At 39.2% G+C, this 14,303-nt stretch overlaps 1 protein-coding gene across 3 annotated transcripts in view; it reads left to right on the top strand.

Moving 5' to 3' along the window:
- Positions 1-13,483, top strand: part of celf3a (cugbp, Elav-like family member 3a) — a 35,178-nt gene extending 21,695 nt beyond the window's left edge. For all 3 annotated transcript variants that reach the window (XM_030741558.1, XM_030741560.1, XM_030741559.1), the window contains 9 exons: positions 632-711; positions 3,487-3,630; positions 5,986-6,130; positions 7,136-7,285; positions 7,507-7,566; positions 8,090-8,194; positions 9,349-9,492; positions 9,591-9,723; positions 12,610-13,483. In XM_030741558.1, the coding sequence (XP_030597418.1) occupies positions 632-711; positions 3,487-3,630; positions 5,986-6,130; positions 7,136-7,285; positions 7,507-7,566; positions 8,090-8,194; positions 9,349-9,492; positions 9,591-9,718 (956 nt within the window). In that variant the 3' untranslated portion in view covers positions 9,719-9,723; positions 12,610-13,483. The remainder of the gene's footprint in view (positions 1-631; positions 712-3,486; positions 3,631-5,985; positions 6,131-7,135; positions 7,286-7,506; positions 7,567-8,089; positions 8,195-9,348; positions 9,493-9,590; positions 9,724-12,609) is intronic.
- Positions 13,484-14,303: the final 820 nt, after the last annotated feature.

Genomic DNA, 14,303 nt, shown 5'->3' with positions numbered 1-14,303 from the left:
ATCATCTGATTTCTGTTACTCTGGATGATTTAGCTACTTAAATTCCTAAGCAGTAATTCATATTTGTCCCGCTGAATAAAAATCAGCAATAAGATGATTTTTTGGTTAAGCTATACACTCCACAATGCCTTATGCCGAGCATCCTTCAAAGCAGTGGTTGCAGCCAGATTCCCATCACAACTGCAGAAGTGGGGCTGATTTTGTTTCACTGTTTGTATTTTGAACTCTGAGAATAAAGCCTTCAGTGTGTTACAGCCCCACCGTATAAATGACTATTGTCACTGACAACAATGCTAATGATATTTTCCATGTAAATCAAAGTCCGGCGACAGTTGAAACACAGAGGCTAGATTTTTCTGCGTTTGCTGCACGAGGCACGACTAATAGTGCAATAGGTTTTATTGGTCACAGCTAATGATGCGTTTGGTGGTTTACGGGCTGTGATTGATGAAGCAATGAATGTTCTGTGGACCATGCTTAATGGTGCCACGGTAACAGATGAAACACTAGATGTAAGATGGCTTCTAATGTATATTTAAAGGGAAGCGTTTTTGTTATTGTGTGTGTGTGTGTGTGTGTCTGTGTGTGTGTAAGAGAGAGGCTGTGTTTAATGATGTGTCATTTCACGTAGGGTGTGCATTTGTAAAGTTCCAGAGCAATGCAGAGGCCCAGGCCGCCATCAACGCTCTGCATGGCAGTCGCACTCTACCTGTAAGTCCACAAAATACACTCGTGCGCACACACAGCTACACTTGCACATACAGGATGGTTACACAAATTCAAATGAATCAAACAGACACACTCAGATGCTCCAAATCCAGTCATCTAGACACTCAACAGGGTGACTCAGCTAATGGTCACCACTTCTCCTTTCTGTCCCCCTCCTACACACACACACACACACACAGTAGAAGACAAACTCTTTGTAAAACGTGGTCATGATTTGTCTCTGTAGGTCTTACTGCAGTGTGGTTTGATGCACAGTGTCAAAATTAAAAAAAAAAAAAAAAAGTTTGTTTTCTTGTTGTTGTGTTTTTTTTTGTTTTTTTTTTTAGTTTTTATTCAAGTGACGCTCTTGAGTGACCTGGTTGGTTTTATTTAATTTACTGATCATAAAATATGCTCTGATTGTCATCCAAGACAGAAGAACATGATGTACTTAAACTAATAATAATAATACAAACACAGGACTTTATTAAACACATCCATCCAAACACATTAAACAACAATTGTTCAGACTGTATTTTTTTCTACTCTTGGCTCTGTATGATAAGCCCAAAAAAACCTGTTTGTGAGGAGTAGCCAATCAGAAAGTTGCACATATAAGATAGTATGTAAGCAGTATAAGATAAATAGGGATTATTTTGAACTGTGGATCATACAAAAGCTAAGCCCTGAACTACGAAATGAGTTCAACACACCCGGGGTATCTTTCCAATATCTTGATCCACTTACCATAAGATTAGTAATCAGGATAAACGGTCACATGAAGATGGTCATCAGTTTGTTCAGTTAATCCAGGGTGTGTTCACATGCAAAAGATGGTACCCACAGAACCTGACCAATCACAATTATAGAGAAGTATACAGTTTAAGCAGTATTTCATTGAATTAATGCTTAAAAGACAGTCTTTATTCATTCAGCTCCAGCCTCTGTGCTGTTCAGTGGTCAAAGATAAATATAAATACAGAATTCAAATGTAGGTTTAGTCTCCATGCAGATTCGATAAGGTCAGCAAGTACAAATAGGTGCTCTGTTTTAGGATCATATATTTAATGCTTGTAGAACAATAAAATTGTTTAGGGATAAGGAATCTATATTTCTGATGCTCATCAGGGAATTGCAGACATTAGATGCTACTAATAAAACTTTATACCCTCCCACTAACCACGCACAGAGGTCCGAGGCACCTTCCGGGAATGGCAACAGTATTTTCCAGAGAATTGATAGGCAGTAGGCGGTGATTTCGTACCTGCTGATCTCTGATTCGGAACATAACCTGCTCTGGAGGAGGTTAGGTTTGCAGCATAAGTTACCATGGCGATATACCTTGGTCCTAGTATTGAAAATCCAGGGTTAACCCTGAAGTTACCAGGATAAGGTGAAATCGTGCTTCATGGTGCAGGCCCTGTGGTCTAATAGAGACCAAAAATAAAAAGACTGGGGTAGAAATGAGCATAGCGAATGTTTCTGGTAGCTGCTGATCAGACCTGCACAGGAGGAATTTGGGATAATTCTTTCTTATACTGTACATCTGATTCAACTTATCCATGTACGCGTAGAAGGTAATTTCACAGTACCTCATTTGGAGTAGGATTGCAGCTCTAACTGGGTCACTCCAAAAGATGATTTTTTTTTCTTTATTTGAATCTATAATAGATTTAATTAGATTCTGCGGCACTGCAAAACTTTGACTGAGATTCAGCTGGACAGCTACCTCAGCATCATCCTGTAAGACACTTTAATAAACTTCAGATTTCATTTCCCCTTCAATGATGGTGAGCTGTCAGGTGCAGAGGGAGCAAAGCGGCTCCAAATCATGAGGCTTTTCCCATCTTTTCACTGGTATTCATTATCCTTTCTAGGCCATAAGTACTGCTGGCTGCTCTTCACAAACATTTCAAATTTAGCTTTTAGTCCACAGCAGTGTCGCGGTGTTTCTAGGTGGCAAACTCCAGGCATGGAGCCATGTCTTTTTTTTTTTTTTTTTTTTTGTGGAGAGCAGCAGCAGCTTCTTTGTCTGTGCAATGTACTGTGATATAGAATGGGAAATGAATAGAGATGTTAAACAGCTCCAATGACTCATTTAAGCCATTAGTTTTTTTTCTCTCTCTCTCTTTTTGGGCTTCTTTAATTTTACCCTCATTGAGTACTCTGGGTTTTTCCTTTGGCGTAATTTTAGCTTTGCACCAACAGTACTGAGTCATCAGTTTGGTTTGTCAAACTGTGGACTGATGAATATCTCATTATTACTGTTCTTTTTTTTTTCCTTTTTTTTTTTTTAAGTTTACCTTGCAGCCCTTTTGTAGTTTTTACTCAAATCAATCATTTCTGACAGGAAGTTTTCAGAGATCTATTTTTCAGTTCACATCAGCAGACTAAAGTGTTTTTTATAAGTTCACTTAGCTCTAACCTCCAATCTTGCTTCATGATTACACTCGGGGTTTGCTTCCAACTCCAAAAAGCTTTTGTTAGTGACATTAGCCTTGAGCTTCTTACATCCCCCTAAACTGCACTGTGAGTGTTTTTCACTTTTGTGTATTATAAAAACACTGGATTTGAACCAGTTTTGTTAGGCTGCAGTATAGAATTTAAAAGAAATGTGCAGAGAGCAGTGATGACAGCAACAGTCATCTTAGGTCCTGAATCCTATCCCACCGTGCATGTTTTTAACCTCACCAACTGGTGAACCTCTATCTGGTTTTGAGCATTGATGTTAAAAGTGTCAGACAGATGGAGTTTTGATTTTCTGCGTTTCCTCCACAGGGCGCCTCGTCCAGCTTGGTGGTAAAGTTTGCAGATTCTGAGAAAGAGCGAGGGCTCAGGCGGATGCAGCAGGTGGCCTCTCAGCTTGGAGTCATCAGTCCCATGACCCTGCACCTCGGGGCCTACAACGCCTACACACAGGCCGTGAGGAACGCACACGAACATGCACACCTCATCCAAAATGTGGCCATGCAAATGCACCAATAGGAGTGCCTTTACAATAAATAAATAAATAAATAAAACTGGTCCAGTGACAACTAGTAACGTAAGAAAGGACTGAAAGCTTTGAGCCTAAAAGTTGAATTAAAACAAATGTGGAAAATATTTTACAAATGCCAAAAAAATGCTTGAATCATAATTTTCTCCTTAAGCATTTTCTACTCAATTTCTACTCGAGAGATGCTTCATATGATATTAAGATGATTTTCATTGGGGGGATGTATAAAAATATGTATGTATGTGTATGTCATCATTGGTAATTGACCATTTACTGCAAATGGTTTCAGATTTGCCTCATTTACAGTTGTTCAAATGATGTTTAACGAGGCCTCGCAAGATTTTTACTCATGATGGATGTGTCGGTATTTTAGCGAGGCAAAAAAAAAAAGGTCAAATAAAAACAAAATAAAAAATGCTTCCAGGAAGGATCATTTACAGAAATTGCTCGTAGAGCTCGAAGCTAGAAAAAAAAGAAATGGTCTAATCCACTGAATGTGTTTGATTCCAAGCTTGTCAGTTTCTCTTATCAGGGCTGGCATGGATTTCTGACAGTTGCACGTTGCAAAATGGTGACGTCAGACTAGTGGCTTTCGCACAACTGAGTCAGATGCAAGCCTTCTGTTTCTACGCCGCGTTCAGACTCTGATAATAAAGCAGCTCTGTTGATGCTGCCACATTTTCCCACACACAGAAAATTGAACAGGGATCAGTAAGGGAATTGATAAAGAATCTGACCTATAAGCAGAATCAATAATGGCACTGGTATCAATAAAGTCTTGTCAATATGAATCCTTATTATGGCCCAGATGCAAAGTACACTACATGAACTAAAGACTAATTATTGCTGTTATTTGGATGTAATGACGGATTATAAAGATTATGAAGTGATTTCACAAACACTACAGTCGGTACACGTGTGCTGCAGCACCCAGATGTGCCCTTTAAACGTATAGATTCATGTTTTCCCTTTAACTTTGAGTGCAAAAGAAAGACTGAAAGAAAACACACAAGTAACCCATACCAATATAAAACAAAAGCAATGACAAAAATTAGTACTTAGGTGTGTGTGTGTGTGTGTGTGTGTGTGTGTGTGTGTGTGTGTGTGTGTGTGTGTGTGTGACAGAAGGGAGAAAAGGACCAGACAAAGGGATTTTCAGTAAGCACAGGGATTTTTGGTTCTCAGGGACAAGGATGCCCTGCTGGTGGGGTCAGGATGGGTCAGGACACTCAGTTGGGATCATTATAGTATTTTTTCTTTTCTTTTCTTTCTTTTTTTTCTTTTTTAAGCCCTAAATAGCACGTATACATTTCTGCTTCCTTCAACTAAATGTTGCTCCTGATTTAAGCCACCACATGGGAGGTCATTAGCCTGTTGCAGCTTAGAAATCCTCTGTAACAACCCCAGCCCCTTCCTTTTCTGGAGGGGTCCTCCATCTGTCCGCCTCTTCTAGTCCCTAGGGATCCCCCCAAAGCCACTGGAGGCTGGTCTGACTTGGTTGCACCGTTTAGAGCCATCCATAGATCATTCATTCAATGGGGTTCTGGCTACATTTGATGCTGCACAAGGACTTCAAACCAAACTAGAACTCAGATCCAGCTATTAAATGCAGTAAAACATTTAACTGTCTCATAGGCCAATATACAGGGCAGTGGTCAAGCCTTGTACCAAGTTATTGTAGTTACCAAGTCAGTTAATTTGAAAATAATGCAAACAATCCAGAGAAAGATGAGTTATAGGACTTTTACTGATCATTTATTTTATCTGCTAAATATTGTTTATTAATTAGATGGCCCCTGGCATCTATCATTTTTGCAAAAGTCCATGGGCTGAAATGTTGAGCATCGTGTCTCATATTAAATTATTTTGATCCATATCAAAAATAAGTCAAATTATAATAATAGTGAATAACAGGAGAAAAAAATATATCAATAATCAAATATTGCATATTGATTCTTTATTGAGGCTCAGCCTGGAGATGTCACAATAATATTAAACGCATCCATTTTTGTGACTGAATCTCATTATTAGAGCTCGTTGATAAGGGAAATCAGAACAAAGTGTGTCATTTCTAATCTGTACACATCGCTCGCTAAATGTCTGATGAGCCTTCGTGCTTTTAAAGTCTGCTGGTGTTTCTGTACTTTACAAGTCTGAGATTACACACTAATGGCCTCCACACACCAAAACAGACTCTAAACATACTCCAAACATCAATTCTCCTGACTCCTGCTCTGCAATCCATCACAGCCCCTCTCTCTCTCTCTCTCTTTGTCCTCCAGCTGATGCAGCAGCAGGCCTTGGTGGCGCAGTCGGCCTACCTCTCTCCAGTTGCCACCGTGGCGGCAGTTCAGATGCAGCAGCTCGCTGCCCTCAACCCCAGCAGCATCATTGCCACGCCGATTGCATCCATCACCCCGTCCTCAGGTAATGAGAGGCAGAGATGTCTGGCCTTGATTAGATTTCTGCCTGAAATATGAGGACGGATATACAAGGAGAGGTGGACCGGAGAGGACAAAATTACAAACATCTATTCTGTACTTTTCTTTTCATTTTGTTTCAAAGTTGGCTTTTACTTTTAAGGTAAAATAACAGTATGAGGTAACTGAGTTAAGTATATTTTACCCACTTACTTGAATAGCTTACACATATTCTTCTACATAGATTTCTAATAAAAGTAGATGCTGCCACCATGATATCACCAATTGGTTTGAGAAGTCCTGTTTTTAAGCTCGTAATTTAGCATTGTGGCATATAACGTGCTCTAAAAGACACCAGCACCACAAAGGTACAGGTACGCCTCTGATTCTGGATCATGCTCAGATTGTGGCTGCTTCTTTGCATGATAGAGCTTTAACCTGCATTTGTGGATGGCATGACAAACTGCGATTTCTGGAAGTGTTCCTGTGCCCATGCAGTGATTTCCATGACAGAATCACAGCTATTTTTAATGCAGTGCTGCCTGAGGACCCGAAGATCACAGGCATCCAGTGCTGATTTTTGAACTTCTCCCTTGTGCACAGAGATTTCTCCAGATTCTCAGAAACGTTTGATGATATTATGTACTTTAGATGAGGCAATATGTTGAGGGACATTATTCTGAAAGTGCTGCCCCATCCCAACTTTTTTGAGATGTGTTGCTGCCATCAAATTCAAAATGAGCTAATATTTCTCTTAAAATGGCACATGTTCTCAGTTTAAGCAGTTGATTTTTTTTTCTTTGTTCTATTGTGAATAAAATATGGCTTTATGAGACTTGCCAATCATTGCATTCTGTTTTGATTTACATTTTACACAGCATACCAACTTTTTTGGAATTGGATTTGTAAATCTGTCTAATTTAGGTACACAGTCTGAACCTCGTTAACAAAACAAATTTCTAGGGCCTATGAAAAAGAAGAAACGAATGCATTTTCTTCAAATTGTCTGCAGGTACCAGCACTCCACCCTCCATTGCAGCTACACCTGTTCCTGCTCTGCCTCCACCAATCGCAGTGAACAGCTACCCCTCTGTGCCAGCTCCACCCAATGGCCAGTCAGCTACAGAAGCCCTGTACACTAACGGGGTTCATGCCTATCAAGGTACTGGCATCACATCCTCGATAAATTACAGCTGTGCTCATGCTGTAGATTCACAGGCTTCCTGCATTACTGTGTAACAGTGAGGGCCTAATAAGGGGAAATGAAATAAAACTACAGGACTATTTATTTGGAGCATGCTGATGTGCCCCAAATAGCATTCACGATTATTATTTTTTTTCATGCTTTAAGCAGTTGTTAACCACATGTTTGTTGTGTCACAGCTCAGAGTCCTGTGCTGGACCCCCTGCAGCAAGCTTATACAGGCATGCAGCACTATACAGGTGAGACTCAGGATTTAGAGTGATATACACGTCCAGTCTAATACAGTAAATTCTAAAATAAATTTCCACATACTTCGAAAAATGCATTTGTGTTAGAGAGATTATTTGTAATAGAACATTTACAAACTTCAAATTGCTGTTCTTAGAAAAAACTGACTCTACATTTTTGTTTAGGCTTAGATTCAAGAAAGAACCTTTTTCATGTTATGAAGCTGGAATGCAAATCACAAACATACAATGAAATGCAGCTGGAATATCTCTGAATTCCTGAACTGCTGCATGTGCAAAGAAGAAATTCTCATTCAAAGTCAAAACATGCACATATATTAGAAAGTGTAAATAACCTCCAGCACTATAAAGTGAGTCACACATCACAAACTTTATGCAAAACATATCCCAGTTTTAGCAAACCTGTAGGTGGGGATGCAACTTTGTCAGATGTTTTAAGTGAAAAATGATTAGTGTGCAGTGCTCTGCCTGCCTCACCACTGCTCTCTGCTCACCTGTTCCTCCTCTCCGTCAGCAACCTACCCTGCTGCCTACGGCCTGGTGGGACAGCCATTCCCCCACCAGCCCACACTGGTGGCTCAGCAGCCGCAGCAGCCCCAGCAGCTGCAGCAAAGAGAAGGTAAACTCAAAGAGCTGAGCACAAACGTGGAATGTGGTTTTGTATGTTTGGCTAATTTACCACAAATCACACACGCTTTACATCACAGATAACCATTAAATGGTGCTGCTGTTTGTTTGTTTTTTTTAAAAAATTGGCTCTAATCTTTTCTACAATTCTGGGTAGCTGCTTTTATTTCTGCGTAATTTAAAAATTTATTAAAAGTTGGAATTATATACTTTATAACAGGAAAGATGGATTCTGTACTTTTCTTTTTTTAAAACGAGGGCTGCAGCTAATTTAATATTTTCCCCATGTTTAAAATTACATTTTTTTTTTGTTTGTTTTTGTTGTTTATTGACCAAAACTCCAGAAAAGCCTAGATATTATTAACCACATACACTCACTGGCCACTTTGTTAGGTACACCTTGCTAGTACCAGCTTGGACACCCTTTAGCCTTCAGAATTGCTGTAATTCTTCGTGGCACAGACGCCACATTCACATTCACTTAAATAATTTTTCTTCCCCATTCTAATGCTTGGTTTGAACTTCAGCAGGTCATCTTGACCATATCTACATGTCTAAATGCACTGCCATGTGATTGGCTGATTAGATGTTTGTGTTAGCTAGCAGTTGAACAGGTGCTGAACAGGTGTACGTAATAAAGTGGCTGGTGAATGTATATTACTGTCATGATAGTATTTTCATAATGAAAGCTGACTTTTTAAATCTTTTTTGTATTTCCAAGACAGGATAATGCAACACTGACAAGAAGACAAAAGGCTTTATGTTCACTGTACTGGCTTCAGTAAAGGCTGATCTCTAGACAGAGATAATAGTGAAATAGAAACCAATGATCTAAGAAAAAAACATCAAAAACTCGAATCCTTTATTGCATTTGAAGATTGTCTGCAGAAACATTACTATATAAAATATTTATATTTAATAATCTTTGCAAACATACTTGCTTTTTGCAGCAGAAGATCAGATCTGTGAAGACTGCTCTTAAAATCCGTGAGGTTTAATATGCATACATAAATGCTGCAGACAAAGTTTGTGTAGCTGAAGGTAGCTTAGCACAGAATTATATGAAACAAGAGGAAATGGCTTCCAATATCACTGACTGCTCTTAACCTGTGCATGTCTCTATGGCTGCCCTGTCTTTGTGCATAGGTCCCGAGGGCTGTAACATCTTCATCTACCACCTGCCGCAGGAGTTCACTGACTCCGAGATACTGCAGATGTTCCTGCCCTTTGGAAACGTCATCTCTGCAAAGGTCTTTGTCGACCGCGCCACCAATCAGAGTAAATGCTTTGGTGAGTCACGGTGATGGTCACAGGTGTCTCTCTCTCTTTCCTGCACAGAAAGAAATGATGATGCTGCACTATAACACTTTGTGTTTTGTTTTTTTTAGGGTTTGTGAGTTTCGACAACCCATCCAGTGCCCAGACTGCCATCCAGGCAATGAACGGCTTCCAGATCGGCATGAAGAGACTGAAAGTGCAGCTGAAGAGGCCCAAGGATGCCAATAGGCCTTACTGAAGGAGGTGAGTTAGTATATATCGACACATTTAAGGAGACGGGGGGGGGGGCTTGGGGGGGGATTGATAGACAGCTGGAACTGTGTGTGCAAGCTAAGGAGACAGAGTGGATGTAATTGGGGGCTAAATGGCTGTCTTTCATGTGGAACTGAAGAAGTCAATAACCCTACAGTAGATTAACTTTAATGAGGTGAAAGCACTAAGAATACCATCAGTTTGAAACAGGATCAGAAGATACCTTTTGTTGTGTAAGAGTGGCTCGTTCTTCTTTTGCTCAGTCTTTACTGAGAAATAGATTTTTTTTCTTCATTTTTTTACTCAGTTCAAATGTTGTCTAACCAGTGTTCTGTCGCAGGGTTGAATTCCTACTGCTGTCCATCATTAATTTTTTTTTTCTTTTTACTTTCATTTATTTGTGTGCTGTGCCGTATGTGCCATTTTTCCTGAGAAAAAAAAAATCGCCACACCACTCTCAAGACTGTCCCGTCCATACATATATCGTGGAGACGTGCGTCGCTATGGCTACGGTTGCCTAGCAACCGCTAAAACCTACTACCCCCCTTCCTTCTCACTGCGTTGTAAGTTAATTGGCCTGTGTTGGTTGGTTGGTTGCTGTGGCGATATTGCCTGTGATGGTTGCCATTAGCAGTTTTTATTTATTTTTTTTTAATTTATTTTTTTGGGCCGTTGCCTTGATTCACCATGCTGAAACTGCATGGCGGGTTACTGTGGCGACCATGAACTGTGTTTGGCGTGTTGTGAGTTTCCTCTTATTATTTTGTCCTGGTTTTAATCCTTGCAAACACTGATCAATAATTGTCACTTTACCTCAGCATCTGTAAGCAACTGATTATCATGACATGCTGTTTTTTTGTTTTAAAGTCCTCTAAAAGCTTCAGTGCTAAGAGTTAAATTAGCTGGTTGACCATCAAACATGGATACAAGGGAACTTTCCTAGACTCTTGGTTTTGATTAGTTTTATTTTTGTTGTCTGTCATGATTATCATTCTTACATATTCCCTCTGTTTAGTTGGTTGGTGTGGTAGTTTTCGGTGAGTGCGGGGTTTTTGTCTGGTTGTGACTCAATTACATGTGACTTTGTGCCTGAACTTTGTTTTGTTTTTTGTTTTTTTTTGTGTGTGAGAATGAAAATGTACTGAACGTGCCCCTGTATATGGTCGACAGCATAGTATTTGTGTACAACTGACAGTGTGTGTGAGTGTGAGAGTGTCTGAGCGTGAGATGAACATGTTACACAAAGTGCGATCATAAAGCTTATGAATCACAAACTGTACCTGAATTAAATATGGCCAGCCTGCTTTTCAAGGTCACTTCCTTGTGTACCTTTGCATGAGGTGCTAATTTCAGATTGCTCCATGGAAGCATTTTTATGTGTTATGACCCTCTAATAGCCAGGTGAACTTGACACAGATGTTGATGTTTGAGCACCTCTGACATCTATGTCAATCTAGACATGACAGCAGAGCTAGAAGAGGTCCAGAGGTACGCACACAGGTGAGCCTGAAGAGGAGATTGGCCAAATTTAAATCAGATAGGGTTGTTGAAGTCTTTACTGGTGGCATCCTGAAACTTTGTGATCACATCTTGTGTTCGTGCAAGAGTTTTTGTGTTGAGTAGAAGTGGAAAATTGTTGCTGTGTATGTGAATGTACGTACACGCGTGTGTGTTGTATCAAATGAGGCACTAACCTAACTCTAGAAGGTTTTGGGTAAAGCTGTTTGGTTCCTGTGACACGTGCTGCTGGCCGAGGAACTGCATTCCTCTGTAGGAATTCTGGGACTCCAAAAGCTAAGAAGAAATGACCATAAATGCTCATAACATTGAAACAATTACACCCAAAATGTCTGCCTCTTATTCAAACCAAAAAAGAATATACGTGTTTTGCAAAGAGCATCTGCAGGTCATAATGTCAAAAGTAAGAAATCAGTTATTGTGCTTTAAAAAGTCTGAAACTGCTTCTAAGAAGGGAAATTTTTTTTTTTCATTTAAAAAAAAAAATTATTTGGAGAAACTTTATAGTTCTGAAAAGCAAACATTAGATTATAGAGTGCAATGAAACTATTAAAAAGTCACTTTAAATGTCCCTTAACATACAGTTTGCCCCTTTTTCCTCTTAAATGCACTGCGCTGTTTCCTGTGTTTTCAATGGATACAATATATCAAATGTAAAACATCCTACATTAGTTATGTACAGTTTTATACAGACTCCCCTTAAATTTACACTGAGATTCTTAACATCTTTGGAAATTGTGCTATATTTAATTAGAGCTAGGATTCACATAGCCATTATTATTATTCATTTACTGCCCTAATACACGATTTGTCTCAAATTTAGATAAATAAGACATAAAGAAAAAGGTCTCAGGAGGTTATAAATGGATTCTGGTTCCTGCAGATGTTGTTTGTGGCAGTTTACATTAAAAAAAATTATGGAGGACTGAAAAATGCTTCCTGTGAAATATCACTTTCCTGAGAAACCACAGTTTAATGACACTTGGTTTTGAATGCCCTAATTTATTTATTTTTTTTTTTAAAGGAAAACTATCACTGTTTTCTAAAATTCAAAGGATAGCTTCCCACCAGAATTCCTACTGTGCATGTTCTGAATTTGCCTGCAATAAGAAATGATAATTTTCTAAGAACGTGCAGCAGTATGACTGTGTCTATAATCCAGCTGCATGGACACTAGCTGATTACTGAGAATCCCCCCGAGGCATCAGTGCAAGCAGTGTGTAATGCAGACACCACTCTACTTCCAAAGTCTTAAACTTATGTGTTTCATTTCTGTGGTTTGATCTTAAAATAATGCTATGTGCTTTTTTTTTCTCTCTCTCTCCTTTTCTTCTTCTTCTTCTTCTTCTTCACCTCCAGGAAAGAGTTCAATCAAGATAAACCACTTGGGATGTCCCAGCCTTTTTTGGTTGTTTGACCAACCGTATAGCACAGGAGCAACACTTCACACAAAGCAGTATCACGTGTATGCGCTTACAAAAACAAACAGCAGCAGCAGCAGTAATATCAGCAACAAACGCATCAACAGAATCAGCATCCGCAGTATGAGAAGTGCTCCAGAGTTCCTATCATTCCACAGCTGGATCCATTTATATATGTACATATCTATTGTTGGCAACAAGATATACATGTTAAGAAAAAGCATATCACTGATGTTATTCTACCGAACAGGGTTCTACTGTATAGTGTGATTTGTGGTCTACAGCGTTAACAGAAGGCCAGTCCTACACAGTTGGAGGGAAAAGAAAATACTATTCTGTATGATTACCATTGGTAATATTGTTATGTAGAGTTAGTTTTATTATTTATATGTAAATTAAAAACATGAGGTACTTAAACAGGAAGAGAAATGGCTTTCCTCACTGTACATACCTTGGTTTAAAAATGGAGGACTCTAAAACTTCACGAGTTAACATTCTCTGCTGCCACAACTTTTAAAAATTAACAAAGCGGAAGGAAGGGCTGGGAATTTTTCTATCTTGATTTTTTACGTTTATTTGGTAATCAATTTGAGGGCGGGGGATATGTGACAATTTCTTTTTTAATTTAAGAAGAAGAAAAAAAGGATTCCTGTGGTCTTCATGATGATGAACACTACTATTATAGAGTTTTTAATTACATAAATGTACCTATGGAAGTGGAAAAAAAAAAAACGTTTCTTTATTTATTCTCTACAATTGCTGTTTTAAAACATATGTCTTTAAAAGAAAAATAAAGTACAATTTAGAAGAAATGTCAGTGTGAGGTTTTCTTTGTTTTTCCTGTGGGACTAATCAAATCATGTATGGGCGTATGATCAGAAATGGGCTATTCTGGGATGTTTGCTGCTCTCTAAAGGCCTAAAGAAGAATTGAAAGTGAAAAATGAATCTAATCCTCCTGAGGTTTGGTCGTGTGCTAAACGGTGGGCCAGACTGACTGAAAGGATGTTTTGCATTCATTGAATTTTTTTGTAGGGCTGCTTTAATGAACTGTTGTTGATAAATGAAGCTCAGTTATACATAATTTGCATAATGTCTAGAATAAATGGATATAATTCTGTTCAGCCACTTGTGGCAACATGATTTCTGATGACTGCGCATGCATAAATACCCAGCTCGGATATGAAGTAGAGGGAGGAGGCTGAGGTGTGTGTTTAACCACAGCTGGGGTATGCACTGAGTCTGTCTGACACAGCCCTTTGGGTTTGGTCTGATGAGTCTAAACATGCCTCAGCCCTCTGGCATGCTTGGGTATATGAGGGGTTATTAATGCCACAGAGCCACAGAACCGGGACAGCTGAGTAGAAAAACAAGTGAAGTGTAATGTTGGGGGAAAAACAGGAACTACATGACAGTGATAGGGACAGCATACAGCTGTGTGGAGATAAATTAATATTTATTTGGGGTGGACAGCTTTTCAGTTATGGGTACTGAGGACAGAAAACATTTAGAGGTCTTAATGGGACCAATATGCTGGATCGGATCTGACCCCTGATCCCTGGAAAACCATGATGAGTAAAACCTTAAAGGGTTTCAAGTGTATAAATTTGGACCCATATCACCCAGTTCTATT

The sequence above is a fragment of the Archocentrus centrarchus genome, chromosome 11 (genome assembly GCF_007364275.1).
Source record: "Archocentrus centrarchus isolate MPI-CPG fArcCen1 chromosome 11, fArcCen1, whole genome shotgun sequence".
In the NCBI taxonomy this organism is placed as follows: Eukaryota; Metazoa; Chordata; class Actinopteri; order Cichliformes; family Cichlidae; genus Archocentrus; species Archocentrus centrarchus.
Note: the sequence above shows the minus strand (reverse complement) of the source record. Positions and strands in the feature narration are given on the sequence as shown.